This window comes from Anomaloglossus baeobatrachus, chromosome 1, assembly GCF_048569485.1.
Source record: "Anomaloglossus baeobatrachus isolate aAnoBae1 chromosome 1, aAnoBae1.hap1, whole genome shotgun sequence".
NCBI classification, from domain to species: domain Eukaryota; kingdom Metazoa; phylum Chordata; class Amphibia; order Anura; family Aromobatidae; genus Anomaloglossus; species Anomaloglossus baeobatrachus.
The window spans coordinates 908,067,193-908,091,691 of NC_134353.1; the positions used below are offsets into that span (position 1 = coordinate 908,067,193).

A 24,499-nucleotide genomic window follows, 5' to 3' on the forward strand; every position below is an offset into this window, starting at 1 on the left:
ATGTAGGTGAGCAGTACTGGCTCTCCATTTAGCCCTGTAAATGATTGGGATACAGATAGTAATGGCCCCAGTTTCTACATTAATGCAGTATTATCGCTCTATTTTCATTACCTTTTCTAATATTTTGGAGGCCAGTCTTTGACACTATTCTTGTCACCCCAAAAAATGGTCACATGGTAGAACCATGTTTGAGTTCGTTAGGATACCTAGTTGTCAGAATTTGGGCCCCTGAACTGCCATCAATCTGGATATTGCAAAAATCAAAATTGAAGATTTTTCTTTTCCAACAAATTCCACGTAAGGAAGTCAAAAATATTTGATGTGTTTAAATAAAATAAAAAGGCAAAGGTGTGCTATGACTGGAGGTGGCTTAAGAAACCATACCTGGACTGGGGCACCAATCAAGCCAGCAGAGGTACCAACAAGCTAGACAGTTTAAGAGCAAAGCCGATGTGACTAGGTGGTCTTGTTCTCTAGAACAGAGGTTCCCAACTCCAGTCCTCAAGGCACACCAACAGTGCATGTTTTCAGGATTTCTTTAGCATTGCATGGGTGTTGGATTCAGCACCTTTGCAGGTGATTAAATTATCACCTGTGCAATACTAAGGAAATCCTGAAAACATGCACTGTTGGTGTGCCTTGAGGACTGGAGTTGGGAACCTCTGCTCTACAAGACAAGCACCTTAGGATATCGTTTTATAACATTAGAATGCGTTTCGCCTGCATCCAGCTTCATCAAGTATGTCACATACCTGGTGAAGGCTGGAAGCAGCAGAGTAGCGTTGTTCTGTGGTACTTTGTGATTCTTATCTTGCCAACTCCTTTTTCCTTATTTAAATCGTCTGGACCGCCTCCCCTAGGTGAGTATTATAAAGGTGTTTTTTAAATTATACAGTGCGGCCTAGGTTCTTATATACAGTATTCTGGAATACTGTATATAAGGGTTCAGTGGTGGTGGCTGCAGCTTATGGGGGCCAAGTCTGGTGACATGTTTCCTTTAAAAATGTGAAGTTTTTATCCAGCAACACATTTTAAGGGGCTTATCAAAGATCAAACAAAAAGGCCAGCTTTTTTTTTCCAGAATTAAGGCCATTCTTGTCCATTGACCATGTGTTGAAGCTCAAACCCATTTGAATAATGAAGAAGGAGTTGCAAAACAAGAATAAAGTACAACAGAAAAGTCTACACACAATTTGTGGAAGAAGAGAAAAAAAAAAGTAGACATTTTTTAATTTTCGAAAAGTGGAGTGGAGGATATATAACCTAGTGAGACCCTTCTTTAACTATCTGTGTAATACATCGGGCATACCTGCATCGGGCACACCACACAGTCTGAATATTACCAATAATGTCTTTTTAACTTATGACTGAAAAGGTCTACAAATGGACCAAGTTGATGAATTTTCACTTAAAATGAATAGCATAGTAAAATTTACCAGTAATATAAAATGTCTTACCTGATCCCGAGTGATCAAACACACTCCTGTCCTTCTTGTTCATTCGAAATGACTGAATGTCTTTCTCTCTATAGGACCCAAAACCTTCAAATGTCCTCCTTTTATTGCCATTCAAGTCTCCATCTCGCTTATCACTGGATGAGCTCATTTCTAGAAACAGGTCCGTAGAGTCTGATCTGCCATTGCAGTCATTTCCAGAATATCGTTTCAAACAGTTATCAGACTCATTGATTAAGTCACTCTTGTCTTTAGATTGAGTCAAGTGCTGCCCATCTGAAAGAGACAAAGAAGAAAGCGTGTCCACCTCGAAAGAACTCTTTGGACCTCTTTGTCCAGTTTCACTATGCTGGTGCTTCGGCCTCTCCTTGTGTTTGCTTTTTTCACTCACTGCGAAAAGGTCCTTAGTTGAGGAGCTAAGCTTCTCATTTGCCACATGGCTTGAAAAGCTTGTGGACTTGCTTGAAAAGAGACCACTGAAATCACTGTGTCCTCCAAGGATACGATCATCCTTATGCTTGTGCTTATGTTTGTGTTTCCGTTTGTGAAGTCGGCTGCTTGAAAGTCCAACTGCTCCAGTTTTGGAAGGAGTCATGTCACCCAAGCCCATGCCTACTGATGTCGGCAGGTGAACTCCATGTTTTGTTTTATGCTTGGCGACAGCAGACATCTTCATATGAGATGATGTATGAAACTGTGGTGGTGGAACGGAGGGCCTCATAAATGGAGAAGTTGCCCCAAGTGTGTGAGACAGATACAAAGGAGCTGGATACTGACCATAATAACCAAGGTTCATCATAGGCATTGATGTGTAAGGCATTCCATATGGTGCATAGTAACTTCCACTGGGAATAGGGTATCCAAACCCTTGCAAAAAAGGCACCTTTGTCATGGTGTCATTGGTTTTGGCAGGTCTACCACGCTTTTTCTTTGATTTCAAGTCAGAGGTCCGGCGAAGGTAGAGCAATGGGTCATACTGGATATATGGCACTGGGTAATAGTGATCAAAATTAATCCTGAAGATACTTGGATAAGGGTTTTCATGGTAGAACGTATAATTTCTGTGAGAAATTCTGAAGACTTGAAACTTGTTTATGAGGTCTTCAAGATCTGCAAGAAATTGAAGATTGTCCCTATTCGGCAACCCTTTTCTCTTTCTCTTGTGCTTTGGCTTTTTAACACTATCATGGGTGAGGAAGTTATCGACAATGAGATGTTTTTGCCGGTGACCATGCTTGCTCTTTGTGCTGGTTTCAGATGACGGAACCTCTGGATTGTCCAGAGAACAAAAATCAAAGGAGTACCTTCTACGAGACTCCGAGCTCTTCTCGGCTTGATCAGAAGTGCTGTTGTTGTCTGTCCCAATTCCACTGTCACTAGGGATGGTTTCTTCACTGTGAGACTCGCTCACTGGTGACAATGTAACTTCTTTTAAGGAACTGATCTCACACAGATGGGAAGGCGAGTGAGCCATTAATCTTGGTGGAGACAACTTCCAAGAACTTCCGTGTATTCCTTTTGGGGTTTTAGTTGGAAGAGCACTGATTGGTTGAAGATTTGGCATAGTTTTTAAATCTGAAAATATTGTATCAGTGCTGGCAGGACTAAGGTTTCCATTAGAACCTAAAAACTGAGCTGCAAAACTGTGAATAGCTGCTGGTGAAGATGCCACAAATGACTGCAAATTAGAAGGCACTGTTGGGTTTTCGGGCTGGCTAGAAACAGGCCTGATTTGTTTAATGGCTGTTCTACGTTCGACTGGTTGGGGAACTTGCTCTGCTCTTGGCTTCCTTCCCCTTTTCTTGCCTATATAAATGGTTCCTCTCTTGCTGACGTTAATCTGTTTGCCTAATCTAGCATCAAGCGTTGTGGTTACACTTGCTATTGCGTTTGTCTGTGGCTGAGATTTTGATTTCAAGGCCATGCTATTTGAGCAAGACAAAATTTGGTTTAAGATATTCTTTCTTTTAAGGGTTTTCATTTTATTGATGGTTCTTATTGTCTTTTTATCCAACATTCCAAGTTTTCCAACTTTTTTGTGAAATTCTAACTCGCCAATAGATTTTTCCGTTGAAGGTGTCAAGTGGACCAGATCGGCAAGACTATGTCGCCCCTTTCTCTTCTTCATACCGGGAAATTCACGATTAATGGGACTTACTGGACTAGTCGATGTTCCTTCATGTATTGTCTCCACAGTAAGTAACGGTTGTTTCTTTGGTCTACCCCTCTTCTTCTTCACTGGTGTAATCACTGTAAGGCTATCCGTATTAGTGTATAGAGGGCTTGAGGGGGTTATTGGGTAAGCAGAGGGAGGATCAACTACAATTTTTTCAGCTTGAGAAGCAGCATTTTCATGAGGAGTTTTAATCTTAGGTTTGCTACTGGTCCATCTTTTCTTCGCCGCAAACTTAGGATGTTGTATATCTGACGCTTTAGACCGAACGTTCTCAGGAATGGCTTTAGAAACAGGTGGAGTAGAAGATTTTTGTAGACGGGTCAAGCTGTTCACAAAAGTTTTTCTTATGTTTTCATTTATTTCTGGTAATTTGGATGACGGTTCATGGGCAGTGACTCTACTTTGCTTGACTACTTTGCTTTCCTTTTTATTAACTTGGGCTTGTGAAGTGTTCTGATTGATCATTTCATTAATCACCAAGCGCCCCGAAGGCTGGCCTGAATCAGTGGACTTTTTGTCTATGGCTGGCTTCAAAGAAGTTCTTTTCTTGCGTTTATTAATTGGTAGATCCACTGGTGTTGATTTCACTGGAAGCATGATACGCGTGTGGCTTGAATCACTCACATTATTCAGTACAGAAGCCAATTCTTGCTTCTGTTGGGTAGCCTGAACATTCTCAGTATCCTTCTTATTTTCCACATTGTCATGACTTTTGGGTTCTGGAGCTTTTGGACTACTTTTTACCCGCTCTGTCTCTTGCACCTGTGTGGGTTGACTTGACTCTTTTTTGCCAGATTTCTTTTTTGCATTACCAGGTGGTTGTTCTGGTGGTTCAGATGCACCCCCTTTTTGGTCCTCTAATTTCGAAAGCTCATTACTCTCATTGTTAGAAGCTGTTGGAACATTGCTGCTGCCACCATTTGGTGTTGAAGCCGAACTGCTAGCAGTACCTTCCTTGGAAGCAGAGTTTTCTCTCCAAGAACTCCCAATGCTGGATTTTTTAGACTGAGATTTGAGAAACGGAGGAGCCATTTCTGGCTTTGGACTCTTAGTGACAATGGGCGAATCTTTTTTGCCAGGTTCTGCATTCACAAATCCGCTCTGTGTTGAAGGGACGGAGTCAGATTTTGGTGACCAGTCAAGATTATTCTGGTTACTTTTCTGCTGGTGCTTTGGTTTTAAGGTGTTAGTGGTGATGTCTGGAGGAACGCTGGAGTTGTAGTGAGTGCCTGAATGTTTCGGAAACTTCTCATGCACCTACAAGAAAAAAAGGGAAAAGAAGAAGAGAAGCACATTATTCCTTCTGCACAACAGTAAGAAAGTTAGAACACAGTTCTTTAGAAGCAGTAGAACATCATTTATTACTATATATCTTATCGGTGGCCTTAATTCAAAATCATCAGTTATTTTTATGATAGTTACAAAACTATTTAGCTATGAAAAACACATAACAAAAAATTCTTAGAAAGCCGGGTGAAGAACGATATGGCTGGTAGTTCTTACAGGAGCTAATATGATCCTTCAAGCCGGCAACCAATCTAGTATGAACTTTAAAGGGTTATTCCCATCTCCAAGAGCCTATCGCAATATGTAGAAGGTGTAATCATAATAATAGTATTAGCAAATACCTCCAGTTAGAAATGTAGTATAGTTCTCCTAATTAGCTATGTCTCCTACCTTGTGTGCAGGGCATTGCAGCTAAGGTATGCATGGTTATGACCACAAGCAGCTAACTAGCAACTAACTGTCAATATATACTTACACAGGTTGAAAAAAGACCTACGTCCATCTAGTTAACCTTCCTCCACTAATTATACATTTTGTCATTATGAGTGTTTGTAACCAAGCTGCAATGCCCTGCACATTAGGCAAGAGACAAGCAGATATCAGGAGAACTATACTTAATTTATAATTGGAAGTATTTGCTATTATTAGGACTACTAAAAATTGGAATAGGATCCTGGAGATTAGCATACCCCTTTAAAGGCAGCCATATTGTCTGTCAAACCAGAAATTGGCCTAAAAGTGGAAAAAGTTTAATTTTTCTCAAAAAGTCCCGTCAAACCTTCTGACAAGTTTATATTATTGTGTTCCCCTATGAACAAAGAAATCTGGAGTACCTTTTAGCTAAAGTTTGAAATGTTCTTTAACCGAGCTATTCCACATGGAAATATATGCATAAATTAATAATTAGAGGTTACCATTTTCCTCCTTAAAGGGGTATGTTCCTGCACAACCCGACATGGTCAACACGGATCAGATGTTGCTGGAACATGCCCAAAGGACCAATGGAACCGTAACACCAAAAGTTGTTAATTTATGCATACATGTCCAGGACAAAAAATAAAGATAGGGCACAATTCTCATAAAAGTTGATTAAAAAGAGCGTTAACTAGGAAGTCAGGGGGCTAACTTGTCCAGTCTTGACCCTAGGAGAATCATAGAATAATTTTTGTAGCTAGAAATTACTCATATATATATATATATATATATATATATATATATATATATATATATATATAAAAAAAAACAAAAACTTAATGCACAGTGGGACAAGAACAAGACAGTAGTGTTCAGTACACTCTCAAATACCTGAAGCTAGGGCTTCAACCCTACAATCAGGCCGGTCGGTATTTTAATTTCAGAGCCTACTTAAATTTTCTGAAGGAAACCCTGTCATATTTAGCACTCGATAACAGATTACGAGAGTTAAAAATCCCAGCAGGTCACAGGCTTCTCGCTCGTAATACATGCCACCCGAGACATGACCAAGTTCTTCTCAGTTCTAAGTCCCCTTACAGATTTATAGGCACCATTGAAAAGTAATTATTGCTGTCTAATTAAGGAAGATAAGTATTAATCACACAGATTTAACCTATTATATACTGCTGCAATTAATCTCTAGGACGCCGCTAACACAGAATTTAATACGTCTTTATATTTTGCACTCATAAAACCTAAAAGTCATTTGGCGGATCAGTTAATTTACTCAAGTTATGGAGCCGGGGAAAGGCAAAGTAGCTACAGATTTATAATCTCGGAAAAAAATCTTCCTCAATTGAGACTTGGGTGCATCGTGTCCCGTAACCATACGACCTCGTAAAAGTTTTAACGTTCTACTCTAATCATATATAGGAAACCTGAACTTAATTAAGGGTAAACCAAAATGTAACTTTGAAATCCCAACTAAAATAGATTGCATTTAATTATGTGCATGGAAACTAGCAATACATTCTCAAGAACTGCCTTAGGCGAGGTTAAGATAGACATACGAAAACTGTGGTAAGTCACGTCCTCAAATTGTGGTTGTGACTGGCTGTGTGTGACCTTTCGTATATAAGATAAGAGCGGGCCATCACGTGGCCACAAGTATAAGATTTGCAATCTTCCAGTTACATTCTGACTAGACATATGCACCTGACTCGATGCAAGTCAAATGAGTGAGATTAAGGAAGTCTAGTCTGCATGTGACCACCTGCTCTCATTGCCAGACCCTGAGAATCACGAAAGCGTGCATTGTGTACATGAGAATCCCTGAAAGTGTGCATTGTAAGGGTACAAAACTCGGCAGTCAGAGTGACTGTGTAATTTCTTCAAAAACCTGGACAACCCACGCACATACATTATATATAGATACATACACATTATATATATATATATTACACACATATATATATATATATATGCACACACAATTATATTATATATAAATAGGTTACACACACGCACGAGCAAGGGGTTACCAATGTTTTGAACTTTTGACTTTCAGGCTCCGTATATCATCAACCACTACAGCTTTGAGTGTGAGACGACCTTCATTTTATAGACAATCATCTTGGCTACGTAATACATAAGTTTGACTTGCAACTATTTATCATATGATTAGTTAGCCAGATTCTTGTCATGTCACTGCATTGTTACTGTTTTGCTTCTGGTGGTGGAAAAACCTTTTCCTTCCTGTATACTACTAATTACAACCTGTTCTCACATTGCCTAATAACTCCGTATGTTATTAGGTTAATACCCAACTGAAAGGTCACTGGTTTGAATCAACGAGCAGCCATAAAGAAGATCTCCCAAAAAAAGAGAAAGAGCATCATCCAACTCATCAATAGTTGTCTCTCGGCCAAGAAAATTGTCAAACTGCATTACATGAGTGACTTGAAAATCGGAACAATACAAAATAAAATCCGTCCAGACATTGAAAAGCCAAGGGGTGGATGTCCAGGCAAAACATCAAAAATAAAGTCAATAAGTCGTCTCATCACAAAGTCAATCACCTCTGTTGCAAGACACAGCAGTGGAGGCGGCTCATAGGCTTCATAATAGTGAGATCACAGACATCCATGCAAGCACCGTGCGACACAAGTGACAAGTGTGGTATGGTGGCCTGATAAAAGGTGAAGAAGCTTCGACGTCAATATCAGCTTTAATTTGCAAAAAAAAAAGTATGAAAAGTGAATCGTAGAAGACTGGAAATGGGTGATTTGGAGTGATTAACGAAGGTCAATAGACTAGACTCTGATGGGTGCAAGTGGGTCTGGAAGAAACAAAGGGAAAAAGGGTCCAACAGGTTGAGATATTGAATAAACTGTCGTTTGTTGGAGGAAGCCTGATGATATGACGCTGTTTTATAGTTAAATGTAATGTATACTTGCCCATGGTCGATGGTGATCTCAATGCTGAGCTATATGCGAGTATTGTACAAGATGAGTTAATTCGTACACTCGAGAACTATGGGTATGAAAAGGACAACCTAGTGTTCCAGCAGGACAACAATTTAAAACATATTTCAAGATTGACAAAGAAATGGTGAATGAAGTAGAGATGCTGGATTGGCTCTCAAAATCCCCAGACCTCAACCCAAATCAAACACTTGTGAGTCGAGTTGGAGAAACAGCTGTATACATCTCCAAGTGAGCCAACCAGTATGCCTCAACATTGAGAACGTGAAGAAGAGACCTGAGATCACTTTTCGGTCGAGACATGCTTGACTCAGAGCATGGCTAGAGGAATTCAGGTAGTGGTGAAAGCCAAAGATGGATTTCCAAATTAATAATGGAGATATTTAGGAGCAAAACAGTAACAATGCAGTGACATGACAAAAATATGCATAACTAATCATATGCTAAATAGCTGCAAGTCAAATTTATTTATGAGATAGTCAAGATGCTGGTCTATAAAATGAAGGTCATCCCTCGCTCAAAGCTGTACTGGATGGAGAGATATGGAGCCTGAAAGTAAAAGGTTCAAAGCATTGTTACGCTTTTACTCATGAGTGTACAATATAACTATAATAAATAAATATATATATATATATTTTTTTTTTGGGGAAAGTAGGGGGTGCGTTTTATAATCTGAACATACGGATTATATGCTGCAGGGCCCAGGGGAGGTGAGGGCGGCTCTGGAGCGGTGCTCGCGGCTGAGGCAGGCGGGTGGAGGCTGGTGAAGGCTGCAGGAGGCAGAGGGAGATCTCCTGCTCCCGCTCATAGAATATGCACTGCCGCTGTCCATCACCGTGGTGCTGAAACCGCACCGCTTTGATGGGCTGGGAGAGTGGCGCATTGTATATGTGCTTTCGCCCCCCTTTGATGGCACATGCATCCCCTTGTGTTAGATATGGCCCACATGCTGCTCCCCATAGTAAAATAAAAAAACTCTTTACTTACCTCTTCCAGCGTGTCTCCCCGGTCTCCCTGCTGCCACTGTGATCAGGCACGCAGAGATTATATATCTCTGCTGTACCAATCACATGACCGGTACCGAGAACCAAAAAGTGCAGGAGCTCAGCAGCATGGAGGGAGAGACCGGGAGGACAGCGCTGGAGAAAGTAAGTAAAGAGTTGTTTATTTTATTATGGGCAGCAGCATGGGGACTATATCAAACACAGGGGGACATGTGCCATCCATAGGGGGCCATGGGCAGCACAGGGGAATGTGTGCCATCCATAGGGGGCCATGGACAGACACAGGGGGACGTGTGCCATCCATAGGGGGCCATGGGCAGCACAGGGGGACATGTGCCATCCATAGGAGACCTGTGCCAACTGTAGGAGACGTGTGCCATCTATAGGAGACCTGTGCCAGCTGTAGGGTATGTGTTATAAATAGGGAACGTGTGCCATCAATATAAGACATGTGCCAGCAATAGGGGACATGTGGCATCATTGGGGGGACGTGTGCCAGCACAAGGGGGCTATATTCAATATAAGGGTGCCATATCCTGATTAAGGGGGCTAATTTTAGGATGGGGAGGCTATGAGGGACATACAGTCAGGGCCAGAAATATTTGGACAGTGACACAAGTTTTGTTATTTTAGCTGTTTACAAAAACATGTTCAGAAATACAATTATATATATAATATGGGCTGAAAGTGCACACTCCCAGCTGCAATATGAGAGTTTTCACATCCAAATCGGAGAAAGGGTTTAGGAATCATAGCTCTGTAATGCATAGCCTCCTCTTTTTAAAGGGACCAAAAGTAATTGGACAAGGGACTCTAAGGGCTGCAATTAACTCTGAAGGCGTCTCCCTCGTTAACCTGTAATCAATGAAGTAGTTAAAAGGTCTGGGGTTGATTACAGGTGTGTGGTTTTGCATTTGGAAGCTGTTGCTGTGACCAGACAACATGCGGTCTAAGGAACTCTCAATTGAGGTGAAGCAGAACATCCTGAGGCTGAAAAAAAAGAAAAAATCCATCAGAGAGATAGCAGACATGCTTGGAGTAGCAAAATCAACAGTCGGGTACATTCTGAGAAAATAGGAATTGACTGGTGAGCTTGGGAACTCAAAAAGGCCTGGGCGTCCACGGATGACAACAGTGGTGGATGATCGCCGCATACTTTCTTTGGTGAAGAAGAACCCGTTCACAACATCAACTGAAGTCCAGAACACTCTCAGTGAAGTAGGTGTATCTGTCTCTAAGTCAACAGTAAAGAGAAGACTCCATGAAAGTAAATACAAAGGGTTCACATCTAGATGCAAACCATTAATCAATTCCAAAAATAGACAGGCCACAGTTAAATTTGCTGAAAAACACCTCATGAAGCCAGCTCAGTTCTGGAAAAGTATTCTATGTACAGATGAGACCAAGATCAACCTGTACCAGAATGATGGGAAGAAAAAAGTTTGGAGAAGAAAGGGAACGGCACATGATCCAAGGCACACCACATCCTCTGTAAAACATGGTGGAGGCAACGTGATGGCATGGGCATGCATGGCTTTCAATGGCACTGGGTCACTTGTGTTTATTGATGACATAACAGCAGACAAGAGTAGCCGGATGAATTCTGAAGTGTACCGGGATATACTTTCAGCCCAGATTCAGCAAAATGCCGCAAAGTTGATCGGACGGCGCTTCATAGTACAGATGGACAATGACCCCAAGCATACAGCCAAAGCTACCCAGGAGTTCATGAGTGCAAAAAAGTGGAACATTCTGCAATGGCCAAGTCAATCACCAGATCTTAACCCAATTGAGCATGCATTTCACTTGCTCAAATCCAGACTTAAGACGGAAAGACCCACAAACAAGCAAGACCTGAAGGCTGTGGCTGTAAAGGACTGGCAAAGCATTAAGAAGGAGGAAACCCAGCGTTTGGTGATGTCCATGGGTTCCAGACTTAAGGCAGTGATTGCCTCCAAAGGATTCGCAACAAAATATTGAAAATAAAAATATTTTGTTTGGGTTTGGTTTATTTGTCCAATTACTTGTGACCTCCTAAAATGTAGAGTGTTTGTAAAGAAATGTGTACAATTCCTACAATTTCTATCAGATATTTTTGTTCAAACCTTCAAATTAAACGTTACAATCTGCACTTGAATTCTGTTGTAGAGGTTTCATTTCAAATCCAATGTGGTGGCATGCAGAGCCCAACTCGCGAAAATTGTGTCACTGTCCAAATATTTCTGGACCTAACTTTATACCCTATATGATTTGTTAGACGGACACTGGCATTATAAGACGGACCCCAATTAACATTAAAAAAAAAAAATCACTCTTTTCCTTCCCCAAATTTGGAGGTGCGTCTTATAAAGCGAAAGATATGGTGTAATATATATATATATATATATATATATATATATATATATATATATATATATATATATAAATAATGTAATCACACGCACAAATACATACATATACTTTTTTTTCTAAGAATCTCCTATGTTTCTTCACGAATCAAAGCTAATTCTGCGACGCCCCCTCTTTAAATCATTTGCAGATCCATCTGCCTTAATGGCTTCGCCAGTGTAATTCCCTATTAAGAGGCTTTATCTGGAGAGATAAGCAGCTGGCTCTCATGTCACTAATTGCTGTCTGCTGTGATTTTAAAACATCTGCACCATTGTGCCCTTCATTTTCATATTCTAATCATTCTAAAAGTTGAAAAATGGTGCATCATCGGAGGCCTCTGTGGGTTAATTACTGCGCGCTATCCAAGTAGAGATAATTTTAAAAAAGTACACAAAAACTCAATCAGCAAAGTTTGTTTTAATAGAGAGGGAAAAAAATGTAATCACACTAGTACAAAATAAAGGAAAAAATATAGAAAAAAAAAAAAAGAAAATATAACAACAAAAAAACATCCACTATGGCATATGGAAACTAATTTCGGAATACTGCAAAGATATGCCCTGAAAAGCTTAAAATATACAGGGAATACTAAAGGTGTATAAATGTTTGTGTACACAATTACTGTAAGAATAATTGTAATAATCTACAAGTCGGCCATTTTGAACTCTTGCAAGATTTCTTTAATACTTAAGTAAAAAAAAAAAAATACAATTTCCATATTTCATTTCTGTAACCACTGGAGCTCAAAAACAGATGGGTGAATGGAAGGAGAGAGATAACCGTGAATGAATGAGGATTTCATCACATGGGGCGATGAGGATCCTCCACTCTACGTAAACCTCTATCTTGGCCTCACACATGGCAAAGGCCGCACAGATTCACAGCTGAAATATCTGTTTGTTTTGTGGTTTGTAAGGGTTGATATCACATCAAAGCATTAGGTCCTCCTTATCTCCTCGGCTCACAGTTCATAACAGTTGATGGAAGATAAAGCAATATAGCCACTGTTATCTACTTCCTGATGACAGGCTTGAAGGTGAAATCAATGTGACATCATCCAGTATTCCGCAACAACAAAATAAAAATGAAACGGATGCAGAAGAAGCCTCGGGGAAAGTAGACGCTTGTAGAAAACGTGACCTCCTGGCAGAGACAATAGTAATCACGGGCAATAGTGTAGACAGAAAAAACCTGCCCATCATTTGGAGACTCGTAGGCTATGAATCCATACAATACAGGGTTTGGCTGTTTTATTAGGCAAGAAATGGTAATATTTAGGCTAGGGCCACATGAGCGTATGGCATCTGATGTGAGTGCATCAGATGTGATATTCTAATGACCCTCGGCTCCCGCTGTACTGCGAGTGTAAGGGTACTTTCACACTTGCGTTCAGTGGAGTCCGTCACTATGGAGAATAGCGCAGTCCGTTAACGCACTGCGCTATTCTCCATAGACTTGTATGGACGATGCACTGTAACGCAACTGTCAGCGTTGCATCCGCTGGATGACGCAGCGTCGTTATTTTAACACTGCGTCGGGCAGAATGAACGCTGCATGTAACATTTTTTTGAGCAGCGGAAACCTTTATTTTTCACTGCGCATGCTCTCTTTTTTTTTTTTTTTTTCCATCACAAACTTTATTTTTTTTCTCGGTGGCCGAACGTTCAGCTGAGCGCCCGGCCGCCGGCATGTGAGAGCGCTCAGCTGATCGCCCAGCCGCCGGCATGTGAGAGCGCTCAGCTGATCGCCCGGCTGCCGGCATGTGAGAGCGCTCAGCTGATCGCCCGGCCGCCGGCATGTCAGGGCACTCAGCTGAGCGCTCGGCCGCCGGCATGTCAGGGCACTCAGCTGAGCGCTCGGCCGCCGGCATGTCAGGGCACTCAGCTGAGCGCTCGGCCGCCGGCATGTCAGGGCACTCAGCTGAGCGCTCGGCCGCCGGCATGTCAGGGCACTCAGCTGAGCGCTCGGCCGCCGGCATGTCAGGGCACTCAGCTGAGCGCTCGGCCGCCGGCATGTCAGGGCACTCAGCTGAGCGCTCGGCCGCCGGCATGTCAGGGCACTCAGCTGAGCGCTCGGCCGCCGGCATGTCAGGGCACTCAGCTGAGCGCTCGGCCGCCGGCATGTCAGGGCACTCAGCTGAGCGCTCGGCCGCCGGCATGTCAGGGCACTCAGCTGAGCGCTCGGCTGCCGGCATGTCAGGGCACTCATCTGAGCGCTTGGCCGCCGGCATGTCAGGGCACTCATCTGAGCGCTCGGCCGCCGGCATGTGAGAGTGAACAGCTGATCGCCCAGCCGCCGGCATGTTATAGCGCTCAGCTCAGCGCTCGGCCGCCGGCATGTGAGAGCGTTCGGCCGCCGGCTATTAAGAGCGATCAGCTGATCGTTCACAATAGTCGGCTGCCGGTAAACTGTAAAGAAGAAAAAAAAATAAAAAATAAAGCTTTCCGTTATTTTGTACGATCCGTAGCATTGCGTTGTGCCATTATATGCAACGCATCCGTTGCATCCGTCACACAACGCAATGCTACGGAAGCCGTCCAACACAAGTGTGAAAGTAGCCTAAGCTGAGCGTCATGCCATTGGGATACGATCCTGCGATCGGATTACAGCTGCAGAGGAGAGGACAGGATTAATCTCCCCATCTCATTCATTATCAGCTAATCCGATTATCGCACTGCCCTCCAATGTCATCCGAGTGCGGTGCAATGTTTCACTCGCACCAATAGACTTGAATGGGTGCGAGTGAATACGGATCGGATTCCCCACCCGCAGCATGCTGGGACTGTTTTCTTGGTCCGATTAGGGCTGAGAAAATAATCGCAGATGGGAACAGCCACATAGAGTAACATGGTTCCGAGTGGAATGCAATTTATTATCTCATTCCACTTGGGCTGTTTTACTCGCAGTGTGTCCTAGCCCTTGACAATTACCTACATGTTTGGAGTGGAAGTAATGCATCCCAGTGTCTTATGGGGCATCAAAGGTACCCCAGTTAGGAATGGCAACAGTATTGAGTTCACTGCCTCATAAAGTAAGAAACATGTGATGGCGTCCTTCTCCCTTATCACACAATCAACAGAGCGAGAGATGGATGAACAATTCAAAGCATATTTATTCCATGCAATACAGAATGACCATCAAATAATCCACCACAGAGAGGGTAAAATAGTCCAGTAATGACATAAATGTCCCGGGGATGAGTCACAGTCCTTTTGCAGGCAAATGGGGGTTTCTCAGTGGCTCTCTGGGGTGCTGCCTGTAGCTTCTCCCCCCCCCCCCAGAGGATCAATCCTTAACTTTTCTCTTTCCCAGCCTAACTGACCAATTCTTCAGGTAAGCAGAGTGTTTAGGTGGCCCCCCTCCCCCAGACTTAGGGACAGAAACACTACAGGGGGTGATTTCCTACAGACAATACAATGTACACACAAGGAATACACAGAATGGACAGTGAACCACGCCTAAAATACGAACCTACACTACATGACAACCTCCCATATTCCACCATCACAAAACATATGACAGGGGTGTAATTAAACGGCATGATATCTAAACCTATGTATAGACCCCTGGAAGGGTCAAAAAACAATCCTACATTCTTTATTTTGCCAATGGTTGTGTAAACTTCAAAAGTAACAAGAAAGTCAAAATGTGGTCAACGTGAAGACCATACAAATTGGTGTAAAGCCGGTCAAACCAGGATCGGCTGAGAATCTCATATGTATGAGAGTCTCTCGAAATATACAGTATATGATATTGGGGTAAGGAGGGATCCAATCTGTTGGCTATCCAATAACTGATCCTTTTGTTCTCCATCCACTAAAGGAGTGTGGCAGGGGCATTCTCGCAGAAAACACAGGAGTGCTTTGTTGAGCCAAGCGATCCTGTATTGGGAGAGTCGGGAGAGAAAGTGTTTGGCCAAATGGCATTTGGGGTCCAGGAAGGTGGAGTTTGAATGGCATTTGGGGTCCAGGAAGGTTGCGTCTGAATGGCATTTGGGGTCCAGGTAAGTCAACCCCAAATGTTGTAACATATCTAATATAACAAAGCAAATACTTACCCTTCCGTAATCCAAGGCTGGATATTCGCCACTGTTCAGAACTGGTGTTTTCACTACACCAATGATGACGATCCGACAGCGCGCATCACGATTTGATACAATCACTGAGCTCAGAGACCCTTGTCACAATACCCAAGCTGTGTAATTGGTCACAGTGGTGACATGCTCCATTGAGTGCAGCCAAAACAAACAAGCAGGGGCGGGGATCTGTCACTGGATTGGGGTGAGGGATAGTACCAGATCTGTTCATTAATTTAGGTGATTTCAAAAGTTTTAGAGTCTACTTTCCGGAAGTTTGAAAACTCTTAAGGTTGGTGTACAATCAACGCAAAATGCATTTTTGAAGCATCCTGGTATAGTAGCTCCCAAATTGCAGAAATCCCACAAACTTTAAGCTTTCAGCAAGTTCCCTGGCATTGTGCTGGCGTTTCCTGTTCTCAGCTAGTGACCGCGACGAGAGATAACACTGCACAATATGAATATTGTTTCCTAATAATCAGCGGAGCGCCGCTGTGTTTAGCCTATGTGCCCTTTACAAGTGCGGTTTTGGAAAATCCCCTCTTACACAAGTCTTGTGAATGCGGCTTTGTTAGGACGACTTTGCCAGGACATGTTTATGCTATTTATCTGCCTTTAGGAACATTACGACTGAGTTTTGACAACTGAATGAAACCATCAATTAAAGTCTATGGGGGCATTAATATTGTCAAAGCACTGTACAACTGGCAAAAAGTATCTTAAAGTGGCAACGAAGTTCAATAATGTTAGTTTTTTCACTACATTTGCCTTCAGTGGTATTTCCTAAAAGTAGCAACTTTATACTCCAGGAAGGGAGAAAAATAGAGTGTGGCGCAATCTTGGTTACTTCTCCAACAGGTTAATATCACGGGCAGCTTCTGAAAGAGGCACCTGAGAAAGATTTGTGATTTCTACCCAAAACGCCCCCTCCCTTTGTACTACATTTTTGAAGCAGTAAGGCGGTTTTCACATCCGTTTTTCACAGTCAGGCAAAATCCAGTAAAAATTGGAAAGAATGGATCCGGCGTGTGTTGCCGCTGGATCCGTTCTTTCCCTCATAGACTTGTATTAGCACCGGAGTGTGCCGCATGGCCTTGTGTTCCTGCTTTTGTCGGATCCGGCGTAAATAGCTGATCCGGCAGCCGGATGGAACGCTGATTGTAGCGTTTTTTGTTTCTGGCGAAAAACTGTATTGAGCAATGCGGCGTGATTTACAATCAAAGTCTATGGACGCCGGATCCGGCATAATGCAGCAAAAACCGGATCCGGTTTGTTTAACTGAGCATGCTCAGTATCACAACGGATCAGTCAAAAAATCAAAAGTAACGCATGGAAATAATTGATGCGATGGATCAGTTTTCGCCGGATCCATCGCATCAGTTTTTTCGCCGGATCATGCCTGATGCCAAAAAACTTGCGTGAAAGCAGCCTGATGGAGACTTTATTGGTAGTTTTCGGCTTAATGTTCCTATTTTGTACTAGTTGGTAAAACCTTGAATTATTCCCATCTCCGTGTCCAACTTCTATCACTGGCCCAAAAACTCTTGGTGAAATCAAGATTTACACATCTGGCCATAGACTGTGCGAAACCTGACATATGCCAAGAATACCCATTTGGTAGCTGCTTGTATACGGTATTCTTTATGTTCTAGGATGCACATTTGCATTAGTATTTTTTTTTTTTTTTTTTAAGAAACTTATGAGTTTCCTATAGTTAAACAGATTTTCCCTGATTCATAAACAATTTTTCAAGAGAAATATGATGGGAAAAAAATTGTGACTTTTTCACAGTGTTTTTCAAGGTTGTGCAAACGTTTTGTGACTTGGCATTTTCAAAATCGCGTCATCCAGTTGCCACAAAATTGGCAGAGTGGAAAGGTGACGCCTCAGCTCCTCAAAGTCAAAGGCACGTCTTGCGCCAGAAATCTCATTTTGCTCCCTGACTACTATTTGCAACGAGGCGCCTGGAGGCTCAAACCGAATTTAAGATGCTCCTTTTTCATTTAGAGGGATACATCTCAATGTATTCTGAGGGTTTTACTTCAACAGGCCCCCTATTGTTCGCGTCACTCTTGGTGCTTCATAATCATGCCAAATGTAATCTACATGAAGCAATAAGTTGGCCATGGCCAAGCTATCATCTAGTAATATGCCTTCACTGGAAAGTCGCCTGTAGCGCCGGCGTCCCTTTTCCCCTGCCTCTGCCCAGCAGGGACGCCAACTCACTCAACATCGTGGCCGGACTGCATCCTCCAATGCAATCCCAAGGGCGTATATATACACTTCTCCTCCTGGGCCCTGTGCATGTCCCACACAGGTCCTCCGAGAATGCGCTTACGGCGCACACGCCTGCTCTGCTCTTAAAGGGTCGGCACGTAATTTCCCGGAAATGCCTTTCAGCCTATAAATGAAAGGCACAAAGTACTTACTTAAGGCATCCTCTCACTAGGGAAGGTGCCTGTACAACGCCTTTTGGGTACAGTTCCACTTGCGTATGACTCGTGCGAGTATTACATCGGTATCACCCGGCATGACTGCATGTAGAAATACTTGCAACTGACCCGCTTCTGTTGGAGTGTGCGCGGCTGTGCCGGGTGATACTGATGAGACTCGCACGAGTCATACGCAAGTGGAACCATATCCTTAGTCAGTGTTCCTATCTGCTAGGCAGTTGTCATGTTTAATGCTGCTTTCATGTTACCTATACCTGTGTCTGCCTTCCCATACCTGTCTGACCCTGTTGTGCCCACCGTACCTGTCCACTCCAGCTATTCTGTCTGCCTCGGCCATCCTGGCTGCACCTGTATGTTCCCTACGTTCCCTACTCTGAAGGTCAGCTGCAACAGTTCTGGACACTGCCCTGGGAGTGACACCTGGCATTCACATTGGTGATTGCTTAGTTAAGCACCACCCATAGCAGAGTAAGCTGGGGTACCCCTGTGGTCCAGTGGGTTCACTCTTACTACTGCTCACCCCAAGACTTAAGTATTAGACCACCAGCTCCCCATATACATTTTGTGGTCGGCCGATCCCGCAAAGATCGACAGGTTTGGCGGACATTGTTCTAATTGGGCAGCAGGGGGTAAAACAGAGTAAGCACAAAATTCAACAATGGTGCAGGAGATTCACTCATTGCATCAACACTAGAAGTCCCAGAGAGGGGTCATTTAACATTTCTACCTTTGGAACCCAGAGACCGGTAGAATGACCTGAAGGATTTTAGCTAACATCCTATAATCACCGTCTTTTCTTCTGTAATTAAGGCCATTACTGTCGCACCACAGGAGGTTGTTGTTTTCCATTGAGTTTAGCCATTTAGTTTCTAGTTAGTTCTATTCAGTTTATCATCAGTCATTTGACCCTCTTTCGGGACTTCAGGGGGGAGCTCAAAATTTCTGGGACTTCTAGTGTTAATTGGGCACCTGGGTAGCAACATGCCTAAAACTTTTGTTGTACTAGATATAAAGCTGCCATCAGATACTCACAATTAAGAACACATGCATGCACAGTCAAACCGAATGTGCATGTGTTTTGGTTATTCGAGATAGTGGTCAATTGTTAGTCATCAGTTTGATGATTAGAGCTAACCTTAAAAGCAAATGTTCACATACCCTGCAGCGCCACCACAGGAATATTGAAGAATTACGCGTCCACATCTATAAATTACCTTTCCATAATTTAATTTGTCTCTAAATCAGAAGGCAACAAGAACATAGAACTGACCGGATGTCTTTTTTGGACCAACCATAAAGAAGGGTTTTTTGTTTTATTGGAACCCGATCAACATGTCAATTATTGAGAGCCATAAGGGGTTAGTATTTACACACAAAAAAACGAGATTCAGCGAAACCAGTGAAGAGTTAACGTGCGCGGACAATGCTCCAGGCCTTTAGTGCAGGCTCATCATTCAGCCGACCTGGAAACGTGCTGGGGATCCAGTGTTTGTGTTTGGATATCACAGCTATTTTCATTGCTACTGGGGAATAGTCGATAAGGGAAGTGTAAATCAATAGCCCTGTCTCATTTCAGCAAAGTAATCTACTTTGTAGTGCAGGAGCAAGGGGAAGGCCTGTATGCAAGTCATGTCCTTAGCTAAACACTAAATGATTAATGCAGAACATTGCCAGGCAGAGGAGACTGGAGCAGGACACACAATATCCAGTTACTTTATAAGGCGCTGCCATTTTCCTCCGCCTAACGTCAGCCTGTTCTTGCATTCTGCACACAGACTATCTTTTTATAGTATCTGGCCTGCGATCTGCAGGTTTTAATTTGTACTGATTGATTGGGAGTGTAACTAATAATTCTCACTCGGCAATTAGGACAAGGGATTTGTTGTAGGTTGGCAAGGCCGGTGGAAAAACACAAGAGGACCTGTCACTACGAGTAGATGCTGCTACTACAAATGTCATCAAGGCTAATAAAGCCACACCTTGGGCTGTACAAAGATTCTCAAGGACTAGAAGAGAAAGCTTGATTTCTAGGAACAGTGCTTCATCGTTCAGTTCAGTGTTGTTTGATATCGCATTAAAAGAACACAACAAAAAAAAACGGATATCTCAACAAATCTCCTTAGCTCAGCTTTTTCCTCTCTTCTAAAGATCTTTTGTCTGGTGGTAAGACAACTGGCGTCAGTAGGAGCATCCTCCCTTTATGGTTCCATCGGTGTTGTCCAATATTTCAGTTTAGTCACATTTACGTTAAAGGAAACGTGTCACCACTTTTTTGCCCTATAAGCTGCGGCCACCACCACGGGCTCTTATATAAATCATTCTAACATGCTGTATATAAGAGCCCAGGCTGGGGGTAAAACATAAAAATCACTTTATAATACTTACCTAACGGTCATGCAGTGGGCCTTATGGGCATCTCCGTTGTCCGGTGCTGCTTCTTTCGGTCATCTTCATCCTCCTTCTCGAGCCGCGGTGCATGACGCGTCCGACGTCATCCACACTCGCTGGCATTCAGGTCCTGAGCAGGGCAGATCAAAGTATTGTAGTGCGCCTGCGCAGGATCGGCGAGTGTGTATGATGTTATGCACGTTATGCACACAGGCTTCAGTAAGAGGACGAAGATGGCCGAAAGAGGAGTCGCCGGCACCGGAGAACGGAGATGCCCATTAGGCCCACAGCACGACCGTTAGGTAAGTATTATAAAGTGTTTTTTATGTTCTCACAGCGGCCTGGGCTCTTATATACAGCATGTTAGAATGCTGTATACAAGAGCCCGGTGGTGGTGGCTGCAGCTTATACGCCAAAAAAGTGGTGACAGGTTCTCTTTAAAAGAACACTACAGGACAAAAATGGATCTCTCAGCAAATCTCCTTAGCTCAGCTTTTTCCCCTTTTCTAAACATCTTTTGTCTGGTGGTAAGACAACTGGCTGCAGCAGGAGTCTCCTCCCTTTATGGCTGCATCGGCGTTTTCCGATATGGCTGTTTAGTCACATTCGCATTAAAATGACACTACAGGACAAAAATGGATCTCTCAACAAATCTACTTAGCTCAGCTTTGTCTTCTCTCCTAAACATAGTTTGTCTGGCGGTAAGACAACTGGCTGCAGCAGGAGTCTCCTCCCTTTACTCTAGGTCTGGAGAATGAAAAAAAATGATCCTGTCCATTAGTTAAAAAATATATGATAAAATCCTGAAAGGGAGATGCTGCCACTGAAAAATCTTACAAAATTATTGCATACTGTTCCATTTTTGAGGTCAATTACACTGGCAGACACAGTGAGAAAAGAGCCCCTGTGCAAGAACAATATATGGGCCCTTTGCAGCCTAGGAGTTCATCAAAATGCATAATTGCACCTGGTTTGGAGGTAAAAATGGGCCCCTTTACCTCTTGGGCCCCCATCTGCACCAATGATATATCCACCTATGGTTCAATGGGTATGCCAATTCGCTTTTCTCCAAGAGGTCTGCCCACAATGAAAACCATATCACCTAAACCTATGTTCAAAAGTACAAAGGCGAGCATAAAATGACTGTTCAAACCAAGCACAAGCCCTTGGTATGGCCATGCAGTTTGGTGCATATTCCCATGCCGTGGGACACCAAGCGAGCACCTGTGCTTAGTTTAAACTGTTTGTACTACTGAAAGACTCCTTTTGTACATTAGTCAATTGGTTGATTTCTAGACATTCCCCAAAAAATATTGGTGCACCTTCTCGCCTACTTGTTGTTCTCCACCCTCCTTCTTCCTTGATCATCAGCTCTGACTTTACATGAGCCAGAGGAAAATGGAGTTAGTTGAATAATAAGTATTGAGGAACACTCGGCCATGCCGTCTGACATCAAGCAAGCCCTGTGCTTGGTTTGAACAGTTTGTACTACTGAAAGACTCCTTTTGTACATTAGTCCCTTGGGTACTTTCTAGACATTCCCCCAAAAAATGTTGGTGCACCCTCTCACCTACTTGTTCTTCTCCACCCGCCTCTTCCTTGATCAACAGCTCCGACTTTACACGAGCCAGAAGAAAATTGAGAAAGTTGGAAAACAAGTATTAAGGAACACTCGGCCGTGTCATGGGACACCAAGCGAGTCCCTGTGCTTGGTTTGAACAGTCAGCTTGTACTGACAACCTCCTTTTATACATTAGTTCCTTGGGTACTTTCCAGACAGCTCTGACTTTACAGGAGCCAATGGAGAAGGTTGGAAAACAAGCATTGAGGAACACTCGGTCGTGCCGTGGGACACCAAGGAAGGACCTGTGCTTGGTTTTAACAGTCAATTTTTGCTGAAAGACTTTTTATACATTTTTTTCCTTGGGTACTTTCTAGACATTCCCAAAAAATTTTGGTGCACCCTCTCACCTACTTGTTCTTTTCCACCCACCTATTTCTTGATCAACAGCTCCGACTTTACAAGAGCCAGAAGAAAATGGAGAAAGTTGGAAAACAAGTATTGAGGAACTCTAGATCATACCATGGGACACCAAGAGAGCACCAGTGCTTGGTTTGAACAGTCAGTTTGTACTGAAAGACTTCTTTTATACATTAGTCCCTTGGGTATGTTCTAGACATTAAAAAAAGAAGAGATACCCCTTTGGGATGGTGGAAAAAAAAAGGCGAAATACTATCAAAACATAATATTATTCCAACTTTTGTAGGAGGCAAATGTATCTAAAACAAAAAAGCTCCTCCTCAACCAAATCAGAAGACCGATATTTCAAAGTGCTCATTTTACATGGTCTACACTCATTAAATTCCCCCCCCCCCTCCACAGAACCATTAATGTTAACATACATCTAATCCCCCAGAGAATTTCTCAGTCGCATTCTTTAATTAAAGGGGAAAACAATTTGAGCAAAGAGTGAAATGCAGGATTTCTCTTCTGATCTGTGTTTTTCACTCTGGAGAAGAGTTTGAATCACCTTTTCAGATCTTAATCCTTTAATCCCGTGAGGAATTTGCTCTTGTTTATCACACCAGCGTAGCTGAAATACAGGAAAATGATGACCTAGATGCCGAAAAATGAGGTTGAAGCAACCAATGGGGCTGAGGGGTGTTGACAGCTTCCTGTTGACCCCCCTCGCTTGGTCAAACAAGGATCATGGTCCTCTTCACCCACACGTTAAGGAACATTGAGACATACGGCCAAATGTAATAAAAATTGGGCAAAAAAAATCCACAATTTGTACTTTTTTGTCTTCGTATGGCCTTGAGCAGCTTCGTCTAGAGGTCACCCACCGAGCTCATTTCGCAGGTGGACTCTTGACCCTGGAGCCGTTGTACCGTGTAGTCTTTTATGCTGCACAATGTTTATTTCCTACCAGCCTCCCAGAAGACGCTTTCGACCAATTTGTGCATGGGAGAATTACAGTTATTATAGGCAGGTTTGACCCGTAGCAACTTCCAAACTAAATGTTCTACAAGCAGCAGCAGCGTTCTTGCAAGCTTGGCCTTTTCTTGCCTGCTGGCATCATTACGGCAGCACAGATCGATACGACAGCAATACACAAACGTCTAACGCATAATGAGCGGCCAGGAGATATTGATGCTTCGTGTGACCACAAAGCACAAGAAAGCCATAAAAAATAGATATAGTTTATAGGATGAGAGAGCCGATTATGAATCACAAGGACTCCTGCACGTTACCCTACTGACACAAGGAGCCAGCGAAACTCAACTCATCCTATAGTCGCGTACCATAACCCGACGCTACACAAGATTCCCATCACTACATAATTGTACGGCAATTAACTTCTATAGCATTATAGTAGTTATATTCTTGTACATAGGGGCAGTATTATAGTAGTTATATTCTTGTACATAGGGGACAGTATTATAGTAGTTATATTCTTGTACATAAGAGGCAGTATTATAGTAGTTATATTCTTGTACATAGGGGCAGTATTATAGTAGTTATATTCTTGTACATAGGGGCAGTATTATAGTAGTTATATTCTTGTACATAGGGGACAGTATTATAGTAGTTATATTCTTGTACATAGGGGCAGTATTATAGTAGTTATATTCTTGTACATAGGGGGCAGTATTATAGTAGTTATATTCTTGTACATAGGGGACAGTATTATAGTAGTTATATTCGTGTACATAGAGGCAGTATTATAGTAGTTATATTCTTGTACATGGAGGCAGTATTATAGTAGTTATATTCTTATGCATAGGGGCAGTATTAAGTAGTTATATTCTTGTACATAGGGGCAGTATTATAGTAGTTATATTCTTGTACATAGGGGACAGTATTATAGT

At 42.7% G+C, this 24,499-nt stretch overlaps 1 protein-coding gene across 1 annotated transcript in view; it reads right to left on the minus strand.

Annotated features, from left to right (window-relative positions):
- Positions 1-24,499, minus strand: part of SETBP1 (SET binding protein 1) — a 252,731-nt gene that overhangs the window by 58,568 nt on the left and 169,664 nt on the right. The window contains exon 3 of the mRNA XM_075327549.1: positions 1,458-4,887. Within this exon, the coding sequence (XP_075183664.1) occupies positions 1,458-4,887 (3,430 nt within the window). The remainder of the gene's footprint in view (positions 1-1,457; positions 4,888-24,499) is intronic.